Below are 19886 nucleotides of genomic sequence, written 5' to 3'. Positions count from 1 at the left end.
CAATGTTAGTCAACAGGACAACAGACTGGGAAGCTTTTAAAGTGGATTTGGAGAATGAAATCAACTTGAATATTCCACTTAGAACAACTGAGCAGCTAGATGAAGCCGCAGAAAATTTCATGTGGCAAATCCAGAAATCAGCCTGGGAAAACACCAGACCAGGAAAATACCAGGAAAACAAAAGGATGCAATTACCCTCTGGAGATTCGACAACTTGTTTTAGAAAAACGAAGGGCAAGAAGAAGATGGCAACAAACTCGTGATCCTGCTGACAAAAATATCTTGAATAACAAAACACAACAATTGAGAAGAGAGATAAGGAAACTAACTGAGGAATCCATCAATAACTACCTTCAAAATTTGACAGCTGATGCCAGTACAGATTATTCATTATGGAAAGCAACAAAAAGAATTGAGCGGCCAATATTACAATCCCCTGCAATTAGAAAACCAGATGGTACTTGGGCAAGAAATAACAGAGAAAATGCAGATTTATTTGCTAATCATCTAGAAGAAATCTTCCAGCCAAGCAACATTCAATCTGAAATTGATCCTGAAGAAGATATAATAGATGATTTAGATACAGAGATTGATCCAGTTTCTATAAATTAGGTTCAAGAAGAAATAAAATATAATCTGAATACCAAAAAAGCACCTCGGTTTGATCTGATTACAGGTTAAATCTTGAAGAAACTTCCAAGGAAAGGTATTGTCATGCTAACATACTTATTCAATGCATCACTCCGATTACAGCATTTTCCTACAATTTGGAAGGTGGCAGAAGTCATTATGTTGCAAAAGCCTGGGAAATGTCCTCAAGAAGCAAAATCATACCGCCCAATATCTCTTCTACCTGTAATTTCAAAGCTTTTTGAGAAATTGTTAATGAAGAGATTGACTCCCATCATAAGTAGCAGGAATCTGATACCAGCTTATCAATTTGGTTTCAGGCAGAAGCACTGAACCCTGGACCAAGTACATAGAATCACTAATGTAATAGAGAAGTCATTAGAGAGAAAATCGATATGTTCAGCAATCTTCCTTGATGTGGCACAGGCATTTGAAAAAGTGTGGCACGAAGGACTGATCATTAAACTTCATAAAATTCTCCCCACTCAACTTGTAAAACTTTTAAAATCATACATCAAAAACAGATTATTCAGAGTAAAACAAGGGTACGACGTCTCCGAATTGAAGGAAATAAGGGCTGGAGCTCCACAGGGTAGTGTTCTTGGACCAGTACTTTATGTGTTGTACACAAGCGATCTTCCTGAATTGGATGCAGTGACAATAGCTACTTTTGCTGATGATACTGCAATACTGGCAGAAGGGGAAACAGTACAAGAAGCATCCACAAAACTTCAGAATGATAGCAACAGATTCAGTGACTGGACCAAAAAATGGAGAATTCGATTGAATGAGATTAAGTCTATTCATATCAACTTCACAAACAAAATTATCAATGACCCGATTCGAATAAATCTGAATGGGAATGTAGTACCACACAGCAACACAGCAAAATACCCTGGAATGACTCTTGACGCCAAGTTGAAATGGAAAGAGCATATCAAGATGAAAAGGAGCGAGCTAGGACTCAAATACAGTAAAATCTATTGGCTGTTGAGCCGTCAATCACAACTCTCATTGGATAACAAGATATTGATTTACAAACAAATTCTAAAACCTGTCTGGACGTATGGAATTCATCTTTAGGGCTGCTCTAGAACTTCTAACATCAGTCAGATTCAAACATTCCAAAACAAAGTACTGCGGAACATGGTGAATGTGCCCTGGTACATAAGGAACAGCGATTTGCACCGAGATCTGCACATCCCCTATGTGACCTGTGAGATAAGACGATTGGCAGCCCATCATGAGTCACGTCTTCATCAACACGACAACACCGAAGTCATCCAACTACTAGACAACACTGAACTCACTAGGAGGTTGAAGAGATCAAAGCCCTTCGAGTTGGTGTAGTGCTAGTGGAGTGAAAAAAGTATATTGAATAAAAGTGTAGTGAAATAATTTAAAGTAGTGAAATTATTATTGGAACTGTAGGCTTCACTGGAAGACTTCAGCAATAAAAATTAATTTAGGATAAGAAATAACAGAACAAAATTAATGGTTAGTCCTAGTGACTAGTTTTAATAGAAATAACAAAAAAAATATAATAAATAGGATTGAAATTCATAAAAATATAGAGAGAAAAGTATTGTTGGTACCGTTTGCACAGTCACAGCTTAATTAAACGATTATTTTTTATCTCAAGCTGGATTAAATCAAGTCTCGTTTGTTATAATTTTGTTCATATTGAGTTTGACCAACCAGCTGATTCAATTCAGTTTGAGCTATTATTGAGCATACGGTCTAAATTACTCCACTACGCATTCCAAATTAATTTGGAGTTATTCATAAATTCAATCAGAATATTAAAAATCGTTGCTTATTTCTTGAGGTTGCACCCAGGGCAGGAGCTCCCATTAGGTACAATAGATACAATGTGCCTGCAAGGCCTGACAGGGAACTATTTTTATTTGTGCTGGAAACGAATATCTTTTTTTAAATAAAAATTACAATATCTTGAAAAAGCTTAAAATTGATTGAATAGTGCATTCACTTCTCTGCTCATTTAAATTAGTGGTAGTGTAAGGACAGCACCCAGAAACTATAGAAACTATTATATCCACATTAAGCTAGAATTGTGGAATAAAAGCGATATTGTCAATTCCACATAACTAAAAAAGACCACTGATGATGATGCTTGAGTGCATTGAAACTTAAGTTCGGCGCAAATAAATTATGTGGAATGACAATATCGCTTTAATTTCACCTATATGGAGAAATTCCACAATCTCTGTTCATAGTGTAAATATGATATCCTCTAAATACTATTAGCCTATATAAATAAAATATTTAAATTAAATAAAAAGACTGGAAAATTGTCAAAAACACAGATTTTATTAAAGGTAGAAAGATCGGTTTCGTTTGTTACACCATTATCAACCTCTCGTAAACTGAGATAACAACCGAAACCTGTCTTTATACTTCCAATAAAATCTGTAGTTTTGACATTTTTTTAGTCTTTTTATTCAATATGAATAATTACCACAATATCAACTTCACAACTACACAGAAAATAAAATATTTGATGAGATGGCGATACTGTACCTTTCCTCTTGGCCAATTACAGCGTCGCTCATTCTCAGCCAGGCAAGCCATATCCTCAGGTTCGGTCTGATAGCCCCAGTCTATAGACGTGCCGAGGAAGTTGAGGAACATGGACGGTACTTGAGTGCCTGTCGGCTCATTCATGCCGGCCTCTATCAGCAGAACCCGCCAATGCGGCACCTCGCTCAACCGACTCGCCACGACCGACCCCGCCGATCCGCCACCGACCACGATGAAGTCGTACTCGCGGTCCGGCTGGCTACGCGTCAACGGACGTCCGCATGGATCCTCCAAGTCGCACTGCGACCGGATGAACACCTCCAGCAGACCCATGAACAGCATGAACGAGGAGCCACCGCATGTCGACGCCAGCGTCGGGCCCGGCTGTGTAACTGGGCAGTTACAGTTCATCTGAAATCAACAACGGAACATTTAAATTAAGGAGAAAAGGGAATTTAAAAATATCAACCATTCAACACTCAGGCCAGAAACTAATACTGGTTGATTGACTATCGATAGATTGGCTATTCTATTCTAATACCGTAGAGAAAAGATGGAGAGATAGGTCGTTTGAATACATCTATTCATTGATTGAATAATTAACCATCACATTACCATATTTATATAGATGAGCATTGACAATATTATCCAAAAAGACTAATAAAGTAACCATCACCGTGAACATATGCACAAGAATTGGTCAGTGAGGAACTACAGATTTGATTAACAGATTGAACCAGGTAATAGCTTGTTTCGTAATATGGGCTATTATGCAAACGATACTAGATCTTATACGTCTAGCCTGTAATTCACCTTTCCAAGAATTGCAAAAGTAATAGTACAGTTCGATAAGAAGACTAGAAAAGATAACACTGCATTGTAGGTTTTCACATGATTTACAGTGGTCTTTAAATTTTAGTCTTTTCTATAGGTCTTATACAAAAGTGCATAGGTAGATGCTCAAGACAAGTATAGAGAAATAAATCTATTAGTACTGTAAAAGAACAATAGAATATCAATGTTCCATAGATTTTAGAGTGTGATTGGTGGATGTGATGGAGTTGGATGAAAAACTATCAAAACTCTACTTGGGGATCCGGGGAATTCTTGAGTTTGAACAACACAACACTATGTAACCCAGAATAAACAATGCCTCTCACTCCTTTACAACCATATTCAGTGAAGCTGAGTTCTGACTCTCATGAATAATCATAAACATATGGACGATCTTATTTACAAGTTTGCTAGTGCAGTTCAATCAGCATGTAGCCTATTCCAATGAATATGTATTTCTTAATCACAGAAAATACCTACAAAAATACCAAAGTAGCTTAAAGCGTATTAAATATACACATTGAAAAATTAATGTATTTCCACATAGTAAAAAGACATAGGGTTTATTTTTTCTCTCAGTTCTTGAGATTTTAATATGGTTCGAGCGCCTACTCTCATGGTTGAACAAGAATTAGATGCTATTTATTACCTTAAAATACTATGAGAATAAAAGAGTTATGTTGCCATAATTTGAATGCAGGTCTTGAATATAGGACTTTCAATAAAAATAAACCCTCAATATGAATAATAATAACTATAGATTCCATGCAGGCCTATAAATACACCGCATAGTTACGTTGCTTGTAGATGTAAAAATATATGAGGAATTTTTTCTGAAATGTAGGGCAAATCAAGTTTATTGGAATTTCATGTTCAATGAACAAGATTGATCTCTAACATTTTTATCTGAAGCTCAGATAGCATTTTCACATGCTATTAATAGGACTGCAACACTGCAACTGATTTGATGAATGTGTATTATCAGGAGTATGCACTATGATCAAGTAAGATATAAATGGACAGGAAATGGAACATTGGTGCAAATAGCAAATTGAATCCATACGAAGTAATTTTGAATGGTTTGATAGTCGGTAAATGGTGCAAAGTTATTTCGAAACAAGATTTCAGAATCAATTTGTAACTGGTGTTGGTCACGATCTCGAGGTAGCGGCCTGAAAGCATCTGCTTTCAATTTAGATTCAATGCTTCAACCATCTCTTTCGTTCTCTTAGGACGATCTAGACCAGAGGTTCTCCGACTCAAGGATAACGCGAAACCCCGTTTATAATAGATTTGAGGACTAGACCAGAGATTCTCAAACACGAGGATACCGCCAACCCCCAGTTGTAATCTCTATATCTATAAAAGTCTAAGCCCCGACAGACTGAAATCACACTACAGCCCAAACTACTGAGCCTAAAAACTTGAAATTTTGCACAATTGTTTATGGTAGCCTGAAAACATCCACTAAGAAAGGATTTTCAGAAATTTGCCCCCCTGAGGGAGCTGCCCCCCCCCAAAATTTTGTACTTTTTAACCGCTCATTGCACAGCAAAGTCATGAGGTACTTTTTTGTTCAGCTACGAAAAAAAATTAGATCTATGCAGAAAAATTTGGATCAGGAGTACAGGGGGGTTCAGGAGAGGGAAGTTTTCGAAAATTTTGATGTAAAATCACACTACAGCTCAAACTAATTGTCCTACAGTTTTAAAAATTTGCACAAATATTCTTGAAACATGCTAGACGCGCACTAAGAACGGATTTTGAGATATTTTGTCTCTAAGGGTTTCAAAGGATGAAAAAGGATCCTATTTAGTAAGGTTATGAACATGGTAAGGTGAATGCTATATGGAACTGAGATTATTGACACATGATATTCTAACATATGTTGTAATCATTGGAAAAACTTAGAATAATTTTATCAATCAGCTGATTGAATTTAATTTTCCATGTAAATCGAAAGCGCAAGCTTGCCACGTGTTTGTTCCATTGTTGTATGCTTGGCCAATTCGGTTCGCGCCTTCTATCAGCTGTATATGGAGTATCATACTTTCTGATTAGAACAGAGCACAGAGATTTTCTTTGGTTAGGAGTTTGTTGATAATTCTTTTTTCAAATTCAAATTTTATTGCAAACAAAAATCACATTGGAAAATTTCTTAATAGACAACAAGATTACAAAAACGAGATGTCAAACATAAACCTACATTTATTTGTAGCACGGCCAGAAAAAGACAAACCTGAGTACTAGCCGTGAGTTCATTCAATATGAAATATTTTTATTTTTGTTAATATTTTGTGAACAAAAAGTACGAGTTAATGAGAGATGTGAGTAATTTCTTATATTTGATCTAAATGGTCATTCATATTGTAGTAGTTGGGGTCACTTCAATCAAAGTTTTTTCTTTTGTAGCTAATAAATTTCATATGTATTGATTGTCCATAATGTATCCAGTGTCTATAATGGAAGTGATTGAACTACTCAAAATTAATGGCTTACTGGTCCTTCATAGAATTTATAGTATTCCTGGTGATTGAACCTGTCTTTTTTCAGCGTTGACTATTAATAATAAAGCTTTATTTACAACTAGCTTACCTGGGAACTTCGTACCGCCAAAAAGTATCAATGTATCTCATGTCACACTTCAATTTATTGTGTGAATCATGAAATTTATCTGACAATCAATATTTTCAATTACCTCTGAATACGGACTTCCTATGTGCTTAGTCATGCAGCATTCTTTATTCCCAAAACATATTATTCTCAATCAATTGGTAGTAATATCTAACAGTAAAGAGTTGAATTAAAAAAAAACTAGATAGGATAAATCAGTGTTTCAAAGATGAATTCAATGTTTTCATAGTTGTTGATTGTTAATAGATGGTCGACGAAATATGCGATGTACGATGAATCACACAGAATTACATATTCTTTCCATCTTCCATTTTAGGATGAATATAAGCTAAGCTAAATTAAAAAAAAATATTCTGCCATTAATGAATGCAATATGAACAACTCTCTTCCATGAGGTGAATAATTTTTTCCAACATTTTCCGGTTACTCAATGATAGGGAAGTGATAATTATTTGTATAGGTCTTCTAAGGAACCATTAGCTACAGCTGGTACCAATAAACTATACTTCAACTCCAAACTACCGTTGTAATACCAGTAGCTTACACAATTTATCATAGGGTGACATGTTTATTACAGCTGGTAACTTTAGATGCTAAATCATATTATCTCAATATAATCTTGAATCATGATCTTCTTTCCGTTCTTCGGTAGCCGCTAGGCCGACAGTTTCGAAAACATAGGTCTGTAAAATGGATTAGATTAATAAAAAAATAATCATTATTAGCCACCCTATTAAAATTTCTGGTCAGAAACCATCACACAACATATTCCCAAAGTTTCATGCCGTTTTGTCAAATATTTTTCAAGTCATAGGGAACAAACACACAAACAGACATTAATTATATATATATATATATATATATATTATATATATATATATATATATTATATATATATATATATGGAAGATAGAAGATTTCATTCGGCTCAAACAAAAGCTTCTCTAAATGGAGGTAGAATGATAAGGTTGACAACTTTCAGTTCTGTTGTTTTAAATTTTTTTTTCAAATCACTTTCAAAAAGTTCATGTAGTACCTACTATTGTGTTTGAGACACTTCTGGCGCTATCATAGTTTCAAACCTATTCTGTTCCACACTCCTATCTCTTGCAGTCGTTAACCACATATATAATAAAATAAAGAGTTGGCTTATACACATACGGGGTAGGAAAATTATGTTTGACGCATCATCACGTCTGAACTACTGGACTGATTAACTTGAAATGTTTCATATAGGCTAGATTCTTAATTAACCAAGGATGGATATAGGCCTATTTTCAATTCTTCAAAATTTCATTACGTCAAGTTTTCAGATTATCAAGTTTGAAAATAAATCCTTGCGAAGCACGGGTTCCTGCTAGTGTATTCTAAGACTCCCCAGCCTTCCTTCCCTTTCTGTGTACAGGCCTAAAGCGTATTATAATATTATACACTAACATAAATATCATAATAGCAAAAAATATGAAGCATGTCCTATTATATTAGGCGATCAATTTCTGTATATATTTATATTTTTTTATTTGGGTATATGGGTATGTATTTATGTTTAACGGATTTCGAAAACGGCTCTAACGATTTTGATGAAATTTGCAATATAGGAGGTTCTTGATATAAAAACTCGATTTCACATGGTCTCATTCCAGAGAAAACTCGCTGAAGAACATGAAACGGATAATAATTATTCATCCTTGGAAAAACAGATGATAATTTAGTTGTCTGTCGATAACGGAAGATGTGAGTGCCTGTGTGGGAGTGAGACATAATTATGCTCAGCTGTTTAACTATTGCATTAAATCAGCGGATCTCACGAGAAGTATTATCTGGCAATTATAGATAAATTGACTTGATCAACATTATCTGTTTTGTTGACATGATAAACGATATATGATTTATTCAAGATCCATTATTTTTTTATTTAAATTAAAGTACCTATATCAACATTTTCAAAGTTAATCATTATTTTACAGTGATTATAGTCGTCAATTTGGTTTGTAAAAAATATAAATTTGAACTTTTCTGTTTTCAAATTTTTTGAATGAAAATTGGAATTCAAAAATGTATGGAACATACTACTAACCTACTTTTTGGACTACCGTATTTTTAGTGTATACATCAAAATTCGGGGAAGAAACAGTTTTGGGCTGTGTCTGTTGGTCCTTCCCCAATCAATTGAAAGAATTGTGTTCTGTGTATCAATAAATGAATAAATAAATATAAACTATGCTTTTATGCTTCTAAGCTTTTGTACTCCGGAGCGAAGCTCGATGCCCCGATATTAACATATTATTAACATTCATAAATTTGAAGGCTTGTATAGCGAATCCTTTCCCTATCCGTAGCCTATACATATTTCAAAAATCCTCGAACATGTAATAATTTCTGCCAAAATTTATAATTTAATTTCCTTTTTAAATATTTCAATCAGAGTTGAAATAGATCTATTATTTTCTATGCGTAGCCTATATTATAGCCGTTAGATATAGATCAACTCAGATGTTTAATAAAATGATAATAAATATAATATACTGAAAAGTTTCAAGCTTTCACCGTATCTCTTTGATGAAAGTTGGATATTAACATATACAGTAGAAATAAGATTCAACTATCATGCTGATAAGAATTACAAACTCCTGCTAGAAAAAGTTCTTGAACATTATTATTTATATTAATTGTATCCTACCAACGATACTTATGTATGTACTGGCCTTTATACAGTAAGCCTATTTTGTCAAATGTATTTACGTATGTACGGAGAGCTTGAAAACTACCAAAAATTAAGAGCAGATGTTCCGTTACTGTCAAATTAGAATAAAAAACAGCCAGAAATAGGAAAATATCAACATCACTAACGCAAAACAAACATTAACACGTCCGAAATTTTAAAACCAGCTCTGTATAAACATTAATACTCCACTTTTACCAAAATCTTTATGATAACTTGAAGCTTTACTACAGAAGTAAGAGGTTCTGAGAAAATGGGCTTCTTTAAATGCTTATATAACATTCTAAATGGGAATACTGAAATAGTTCCAATCTTTTACCGTAACTCTTTGAGGAAAGATAGATATACACATATAAAAATAGCACTTGAGATCCTAGTTCAATTAACATTCCATCTATGAATAGATAAGCAAAATAGTTTTGGGATATGTAGCTTGAAAGTAGAATTTTATTCTACTTCAAAATCACGTTTCAAAAATGCTTCCAATGAGTTTTTTCTAAAATAATGTTTCAACAAATTATTTCAATTTGACGAGATCGGAAAATGTGTGATTAGTTATTCAAAAGAGAGACAATTAATAATAATTGAATAAAACTTATAAATTATTAGTTCGGTTTTTAATAATTAGAGTGGATCAGATGTTGGCTTTATGATTCAGAGGCCCGGGTTCAAATCCCGGCCCGGGCAAGATATTTATCTCGGGCCACTCCCGTGTTTCGGATGGACACGTTAAGCCGTCGGTCCCGGCTACCTAAAAAGCAGTCGTTAGGTCATGTCAGAGACCATGAAATTGATCAGCTGCGACCTGAAAAATCTGACACCAGACCTGAGCCAGCCAGGTCACTCGATATTATTATTATTAGTTCGGTGATAGTTTAGGCCTAATGATGATGAGGTGGAGGAAGCCTCAACTAAGAGTAGTTAAGGAACTATCCCTTTAAAAGACCAATCCTTCATCTTACTAGGAGTTACAAACTCAACTTACTGGAGATTTTACAAACTTGACCATGTTGTCGAGTTGTCATGAGTACCGTAAGGTGGAATTTCACTCCATTGGAGGAGTGGTTCTTATCTTTACACTATTTGTGTGATTTGAAATGTAAGAGAATCTGCCATGTTGTTCCACTCTTCCAGTGGGTAGCTCAAGCATAACATGGATGAAGAGTCAGGTGAGCAGATTCAAAAAATGCTTATACAAAATAGATGATGATGAAAGCAATAGGTATACCAATAGGTATGTATCATTAATGTAATTGGTATGATACGAATTTATTATGATAATGCTTCATGGGTATGATGACTTTATAGTCTAGACTAGAATATAGTGGTGAACACATTAAGCTGCGTACAGGCTTACGCGCTGCGAAACGAACGCGAGAAGAGGATCGTAGATCGCGCGTTTCTATTTATTATTCGGAAGATTTTATGAAAAAAAAGAACAATATTTACACGTCGGGTCTAGAACGCAATTGGAAGGCAGGGAAATGTATATTTTCGAATGTAAATATTACAGAAGTTTGGTATCTGATGGAAATATTGTAAACTTGTCCACTGAAGTATTAATTAAATATGCATGTGATATAAGGGAGAACATAGGCTAATTTATATTATCTTAAGAAGTGTTGTAATTTTTATGAGAAAAGACAGATTCACAATAAAAATTGTAGAATGGAATGCTTGCCAGTAAAATGGCTCTGTGAAACTACTCAAAACACAGTAAGTGAATTTATTCTTTTCTCTTATTTCCAACGGTTACACCAATTTTCAACTCAAGTTTATAATAAAATTTTATATAATATAACAAGTGATATAATAAAAAAATAAGAAGACGATAATAAGTTTGCTCTGGTTCGCCCTCTAAATAAAGTTCCATCACCCAATAAAGTTGAGGATTTTAGACCAATCAGTATTTTACCTGCATTGTCCAAAGTGCTAGAAAGACTCATTCATGCTCAAGTTGTAAAATTTCTAGACAACAATAGTAAGCTTCATAACTTTCAATCAGGCTTTAGAAAATTCCATTCAACTGAGACAGCTCTGCTTCGTGTCACTGATGATATAAGGTTAGCTATGGACCAAAGAAAATGCACCATCCTCACCCTATTTGATTTTTCTAAAGCATTCGATACTGTTGATCATACAGTCCTTCTGAATAAGTTGGCTATTCTTGGTTTCAGTCACAACTCGTTAGTTTGGTTTAAATCCTATCTATTAGGTAGGAAACAATGTGTATCTGTCGGTGACAAAAAGTCAACTTGGAAAAACGTTATGCATGGAGTACCACAAGGTTCAATTTTAGGCCCTCTCCTCTTCACTTTGTATGCTAATGACCTTTCTTCCATTATCAAATTCTCCAGTTTCCATACTTATGCAGACGACCTTCAAATCTATTTAAGCTGTCCCATAACAAAAATTAATGAAACAGTTGGAATAGTGAATCAGGATATCAATTCGATAGTGGAATGGACAAAGAAAAATGGCCTTAAGCTTAATCCCATCAAAACACAACCCATTATAATTGGATATTCTCGTCTTATAAACAATATTGACCTTGAATCGATTCACAAAGTTAGTGTAGACGGTAATGACATTCCTTACTGTAGCTCAGTTAAAAATTTAGGCATTATTATGAATAATACTCTTGACTGGTCAGAACAAGTGAACAAAACTTGTAAAAAGGTATTCTCAGCCATGCATGCATTGAAGAAAATGCACGATATCCTCCCTAGAAACATTAAATTATTATTGGTTCAATCTCTCATCTTCCCACATTTAATGTATTGTAATTCTGTTCTTAATGATATGCAAGTCACTCTGAATGATAAACTACAGCGTTGCCAAAATTATTGTCTACGTTTCGTCTACTCTCTCCAACGCCATGATCATATCACCCCAGCCCACATTGCCAGTTCAACATTGAAGCTTCCCGATCAGAGGCTTTTTCGAATAGTCAAGCTTGTTAGAGATATCTTGAAATACGGTAATCCGAACTATTTTAAAGATGATTTCAAATTTGTCTCTGAAGGTAGGAGGATAGATGCTTCACATACTAGAACCGGAGAAAGTACTTTAAGGATACCCAATCATCGAACTACTATTTTCACAAAATCCTTCTTAGTCAGTGCCTGTCGTGCATGGAATACACTTCCTGTTTCTATCAGGTCTATCGAGAGCCGAGCGAGCTTCAACCTGACTTTAAAAAAACATATTTTGGAACAAATGACTGAAACTGTCCGGCCCTAGAACGATCACATGACAACCATCCCTCACCCATTCCACCAATATAAACCTTTAAACCATGTTATAGAACGAATTGTATATATATATATTATATAAACTCATGTTATTTCAATTATCCACTGCATACTGCTGTATATTACTGAAATTTGATAACCCTGATCTACTTCCAGCCTACTTCATTTTATTAATCAATTATTTGATCTTATCTACCTATATAATTATTTTACTTTATCAATTTTCTGTTTTTTTCTCTTCAATATTCATATTGATTAAAACTTTTACAATATTTCCATTAATAAATAAATCCTTAGTTTAAATAAAGAAATTAACGTTTTGGTAGAGAGTTAGTGGGGAGGATATTTTTAATATTCTTCCCAAAGAATGGACATTGATATGTCCAAAGCTCCGCCAATTTATGTAGATGCATAACAATATGATTATTATCTATAGTTATTATATTACAAATTGCTTTTTCATATAATATACAGTTCAATAGTTATTTTCTTAGTCTATATTATGTAAATTCATCTATAACTTTGCTGTATTGTAAGCTATTGTATACAAGTGTATAAGCCAGTATATATTGTAATCTACATAAATAAAGTACTCAATCAATCAATCAATCATTAAGCCAAATAATAGTAATTAGTTCAATTAGTATTTTATATACATTAAACAGGCAGGTTTTTATAGATACATTTTGTACATTTTGTGATTCGAAGCCAAGGTTTAGAAAAAATACTGGTCATGTTGTATTGACTTGATGGAATGTGAATTTATCAAATAATGTGCTCTTTTCCTCCACTCACTCATCCTATTTCAGTCTTCTTCTATAGCTCTCTGACGACTCGGCTTACGCACGTGTGTTTCTAAACCAACCATGTCATACTCTCTAGTTATATTTTTGTATACGGTAGATAAACGTCATTTATAACGAAGAACAGCGCACAGAAATAAAGCACTGTTCTCCCAGAATAGAATTCTTCCTCTCACAGATGAAAGACAGATTGGACGCCTACTGTCTGGGATTCATGCCCCAAATCATATTTTGATAATGCTGGAAATCTAGCATCCAAAGAAACTTCTTGGATTCATGCCTCGAATCATATATTTTGATAATGCTGAGAATCTATAATTCAAAGAAAATTCATGAGAACGTTACGCATGTATGAAGACAAAATACGCTTGATGTAAAGGAGGGTATATCAACAGAAACTAAAGCACACCCACTCACAATATCTTGAAAAAACACCATTCGATTTGCTTCTTTTGAGATCTACATCTTGTTCATACGAAATTAATCTCTCCGACAAATTCAACCAAGCTATGGAAAAATTCTCAGTTCAGCCTTTCTTGTGTTGTAATTAAGCTGCATTTCTGATGAATTCTGAAAGCATACTTTGAATGGTTCAGCGTCACTTGTAATCATTAATAAACAGAAGAAAAGTGCTAATCGAATATGTGATTAATCCAAGTATAAGTCGAAACACTTTGCTTGAGGCTTCAATTCTACATTATTTAAAGCTGATTGGCTAATAATTCCAATCCAAGTCTATGATTTCTGTCTGATTCATTTCCATTTTAGTCTTTTTTGTGCATAATTGAGGCTTTTAAAGACTTGTGCATGGATGAGGAATGAAACAAATAAATGCTAGACTGAATGAGAATGAAACTCATGACCGGTACAGTGACAGACTACTAGGCTACACCAGCTTGTCTTTTCTAGTTTAGCTTACCACTTGTTAATATATTTATAAATACAAACTTCTAGTTCATCAATAGGGTAAAAGTTATCATTCTATTGGCTATTATGAAAGGTATGTTTTTACAGTCAATTTCCGATAGCAAAACTATAAAAATTGAGATATTTATGAGGGGTTTATAGAACTTAAAAATCCTTGTATTAAAAATAGATGGTTTCAATTGGGAAGTTTTCTTTCTTGGTATGAAACAGATAATATCCCGTATTGAATAAATGAAATGAAAAATTCAAATGAATTGAAAAATTAGATAAGTTCGAATAGGGAGGAATGTATTCTATTACAGTTCTCAAGAGTTTAGACTCAAGTGTTTTAGATTATTGTAATTCAGGAACAACTTATTACTGCCTGTAATAAGAGTGAATTATACTGATAATTTTTAAAAAAATATTAGTTGGTTGGCCCAGTTGTTAGCCATTCTGGTAAGTTAAGTGATGTGCTCTCGGTACTCCCGTTGGAATGGTGACTGCTGGAAGTCGGCTCCACTAACTAAAATAGCTGCCAAATGACTTCCTGGCGTTTGGAACTGATCAAAAACTTCAGTTTCGGTTCACTCATCTCTCATTACAATCTTAATTCCTCCTGTTACCTTTGCTCATATACTCTGAATTGGAACTATACTCAGAAAAAGAAGGAATAGAAAAGAGTAAAATAGAGACAGAATAGTTGTCTTTTTTACGAAATGGTTTGGAGAGCTCACTTAAAAATGTAGGTCCATCCATTGCTCAACCCCATCCCTCTCATTTCTCACGCACTAGTCTGCGGCTTATATTGGCATAATCCTCAGTCAAATAAAGCAATACGTTCAATGTTATTTTAATCTATCAAATTATTCCAGATTACCTAGTTTGAGCCTCATAAAGCTCTCCTTGAGAAGAGAAATTCTTCCCCTATGTTACTTGCACAACATAATTTATCACTTCAGGAAGTTTCAGATTGCACAAAATTTACTGGCACAATAAATTATGTTGACACTACAATACTTGCCTCAAGGAAAGTATTGAAAAAGCCTCGGCGTTTTTAGAAGCTAATCATATTCTTCTTGAATGACACTGATTTGGCCATCATCATTCATTTTTATAGCAGGGCTACTTCAACATAATGAAGATGGGCAGTATAGTATACTACTTGTTCTAAGGAACACATATTTTATAGCTCAATGAGTCTGAAGTTCCAACGTAACCAAGAGAATAAGCAATTTCATTATCAAACAGAAATACAGTAAATTTATCAATGTCATTTGTAACTTGCCAGATTCAGTATAATTTGAAGTACCGTAATCTGTTGAGTTCTACAATAATTCTTGAAGTAAAAAACAAAAAATTATATGAGATCCCTCAAACCTTCTGTAGGTCATTATACACATGATACATGGATTTAGTAATGTATTATATTTTTCTTGTTCTGTGTTATGCATGAATCACTTCCCAATTAATCAGAAGAAATGTGAAGATACAGTATTTAGATTGCTACTTCGGAAAGAGCGAAAGGTTTACGGTAATTGGAATAGTGCTATACTGTCAGAATCTTATAATTTCAATAATCTCAGGGCGAAAACTGTGAATGCCAATTCCCTAGTGATGAGCCACTTACTGCATAACAATGCAGTGACTGTGTTTTAATATACATTATGCTAGCTATCAAGAAATCTTTGTCGATGATTGTCTCAAAAATTAGTTATAATTATAGTTTTTGTAAGGATGAGGTTTGTAAGGTGATCAAATAGATATAGGGATTGTGATATTACGAAACACATATTTTGGGTGTTGAAGTGCGCAAGCTGTATGAAATTTGAAGCTGCTAACGTAAATGTGTTCAACGAAGGTTGAAAAATCTAATAAAGACGATGGCTTTGCGAAAAGCATCTACTCTAGTTTACGTGAAACGGTGTGACACTTGGAGTACGTTCTAAATTGAGCAACACGGAGTGAAGACCCCTGAGCAAGGCACGACTGGATCCAATATCTTCCACCTCTGCTATCACAGCTTATCTACATCGTTGCCTTTTGATGTTCACCGGTCACATGATTATCTCGATGTGGAAAGAATTGTACCGTAACGGCCTGTTATTATTGCGGGCTGGCTCTTCACGTAACGATGCTTGGCAACGTCGTGAAAACGAGTGACTGCTCAGTGCTCACTGCTCACTGCTCAGTCAGTACTGTTCACAACGAAAGTCTAGCGGGCCAACTTCGTTCGTTATTTCTGAAACAAACGATCATCATCAACTAAAGGCGCGATGCTGCCGACTCATGCCTGGTCACCAATGCACCAATCCACATTCAAATGCTAATTGGATTCTTCATGATAACAATGCATTCTGACTTGGTTGCAAAATATCATCTGCCAATAACACTTAATAATTTGCTTTTTATGATGATATTTGAGTGAATACCTCAGACAGTTTAGTTGAAAAAATACAATTCGTATGGCTTTCTTGTTGACGGGGACACTGTCAGGAAGGTCCCACTCAACCTAAATAAACATTTTGAGCCGTCAATGGAACTCACGTCTGTTATATATCAGCCGCGACCGTCAGTTTAAAGTGCCTAACCGATAGCACGGGATTGACCGTGATAGCACGGGATTGACAAACGTTTGTTTGTATCTTAGTTTAGGTGGATTCAGTAGGTTAATAATTTCGGCATCACCGCAGGAACAATTGAATTCAGAAGGAATACACTCAACTACAGATACATTAAAATACCGTTAAATATAGTAATTGAGTTGTGTATTATCAAAAGGACATTTCCAAAAATAAGTGAAGTAACTTTATTTATGTTATGTAAGTGTAATTCTTTTTCAATAACATTGTGAGATTGGAGTTTAGAGTAAGAGAGACAATTCAAAGTAGATAAGTAATGAAACACTGGCATTATTTTTGAATACAGTGAATAAATAGAGAATCTCAACATCTACTGTAAATTCTCTTTGAGAGCTATACAGTCTAGTAGTGTATTACAGAATACATTACTCCTTTATGGCCAAATAAACCTTTCTCATCCCTTTCTAACGCAATAGACTATTTGGTCTATTTATAATATTATTGACAAAGATCTATGTGCAGCTGTAGTGATCTCTTGTGGAGAAGAGAGGTGGAGTACTTAAAGAGGAGCTAGGATTGTGGCAAAGCGTGTAATCCACCAATTATCATCGTCTAAATTTGTAAACACGTTTGAAATATGGAGAAATTTCTCACTCCTCACAATCATCTCGAGAGAAATCTGATTGAAACAGATAAATTTAAAAATCAGTAGTATCACCTTTATCAATCAAATTCAATTCAAAAACACTATAATTGAGGAAAAGTGGAAGAATTACTCGAGTACATGACTTGTAGACCAATAATAAGTAAACAATAAAAATATTAAATAAACAACAGCTGATTTTTAAAATACATTTCATTACTTAGTTCTAGATATTGGATATTATAATAATTTCTCGTGATCCAGAATTTACTCTGAAATGTCAAACTCTATTATAATCATTTCTCATGACTCGGAATTTTCTTCAAAATGCTAAATTCTCCTCAGACATATATTGTTGGATGGCTGCATTATAAAATGAACCCCCAACATCCTGTCTTCCCCTATTCGGATAGTTTTCACAATCTTTGGGTACCTTGAATATAATTTTTTCCTTGAATATAATACAAGAAGTACCTAACTGCAGGTCGATTAGTTTTTATCAACCTCATTATTATCGAACGACTTGCTGACTCATTTTCGATTGAATTCACAAGTGCGAGACATATCTGAATCTCAGTAGTATTCTCATATTTAGTAGAATAGTAGTGTAGTAGTATTCTCAGTGGGTTTCTCTTATTAATCTCATAAGACAACTTTATAATACAGAGGAAATTTCCAATCCACAAGAATATCAATCAATCGTCTATGATATATGGAGGAAATAAGAGAGACCGGTTGGAATGGAGATTGGGTTGAAACAGAACTATGTTTGTGGTGAACCGTATAAGTGGACCTAAATCGCATCTTCCTGAATTAATAATTTTTCTCCTCGCTGAGTATCGGATACAACATGGCCAATTAGTGATGCAAAAACGAAAACACATTCTTCTTCAAGAAGTGGAATTCACTTTTGTCTCCACTGATAGCTTGATACTTCAATATATTACCGAACAATAGATTTGCTTTTGCAGTATGATTTAGGCGATTCGTTTCAAGATTACAGATTGCGTAACGAAGCAGAAGCTAAATACCAAATCCTCATTAGCATCCAGTAGTGTCTTCTTCATTCGCTTAATTCACCCTAGTTTCAACAGTGATTCGTCATTTTTAAACCCATCTTCGGCTCTATTTCTTCTTATTTTTCCTTTTCTCATCCACCATCTTCTTCTTCTTCTTCTTCTTCTTCTTCTTCTTCTTCTTCTTCTTCTTCTTCTTCTTCTTCTTCTTCTTCTTCTTCTTCTTCTTCTTCTTCTTCTTCTTCTTCTTCTTCTTCTTCTTCTTCTTCTTCTTCTTCTTCTTCTTCTTCTTCTTCTTCTTCTTCTTCTTCTTCTTCTTCTTCTTCTTCTTCTTCTTACTCTCAATCTGAATGAGGCAATACATTTATTATTATTCTTTTTCCAGTAACTGTAAATTATCAACAATAATAATCATAACTCAATCAGCTAATCATCCTTATCCTAATTTTTATTGTAGTTTACTGGATACTATTCGGCGAAGTAAAGCTTCAAACAGACCTCCTACTTGTATACAAATTCGAAATTGATAACAATTTACCAAGTAGTTATTTTTTAACATAAATTGACTTTATGGATTTATTGATCTTCACTTGAGATGGTTAATATTTTAAAGCTGTTGTTGAACGAGCGTAGCGAGCCTGGAGTTGTTGTCAGTTTGTGGGTTTGTATGTTTGTTTGACGAATAGGCTACTTTTCATTGATCCATTAATCAACTTCAAATTTTCACACATATTCTTTGAACCATCAAACAGATAAAGTTCATGGAGCAGCTCATTCTGCTCATTCTGCTCATTCTGCTCATTCTGCTCATTCTGCTCATTCTGCTCATTCTGCTCATTCTGCTCATTCTGCTCATTCTGCTCATTCTGCTCATTCTGCTCATTCTGCTCATTCTGCTCATTCTGCTCATTCTGCTCATTCTGCTCATTCTGCTCATTCTGCTCATTCTGCTCATTCTGCTCATTCTGCTCATTCTTCGTCTTTGTTGAGGATAGAACAGGATAACATTGAGAGTGCATATTAAGAAAAAAATTCATGATTTATGCGGCGTATAATATGTATTATAATCTCAGCTGTCTGTCTTCAATTTTGATTACGACTTATTAATATTTTTATTCATATACGTAGAAAGCTGTTAAGTTTCGTTGATAAACATATAATAATTATATGCAGATGAATTTTCAAGTGAAATTATAAGTAGAAACATGCTGTGATAAATAAAATAAAGTAGAAAAGGGTATTGCTGTATTTAATAATATATAATTTATAATCAATAGAACTTTCTAGTTTCCTCCACATGGATAAATAAGTCGGAATCAAA

General features: G+C 34.3%; 1 protein-coding gene across 3 annotated transcripts in view; it reads right to left on the bottom strand.

The window, feature by feature from the left end:
- Window positions 1–19886, bottom strand: part of LOC111053716 (glucose dehydrogenase [FAD, quinone]) — a 160471-nt gene that overhangs the window by 15375 nt on the left and 125210 nt on the right. For all 3 annotated transcript variants that reach the window (XM_039441783.1, XM_022340635.2, XM_022340636.2), the window contains one exon: window positions 3172–3582. In XM_039441783.1, coding sequence (XP_039297717.1) covers window positions 3172–3582 — 411 coding nt within the window. The remainder of the gene's footprint in view (window positions 1–3171; window positions 3583–19886) is intronic.

Source organism: Nilaparvata lugens, chromosome X (assembly GCF_014356525.2).
Source record: "Nilaparvata lugens isolate BPH chromosome X, ASM1435652v1, whole genome shotgun sequence".
NCBI classification, from domain to species: Eukaryota; Metazoa; Arthropoda; class Insecta; order Hemiptera; family Delphacidae; genus Nilaparvata; species Nilaparvata lugens.
Note: the sequence above shows the minus strand (reverse complement) of the source record. Positions and strands in the feature narration are given on the sequence as shown.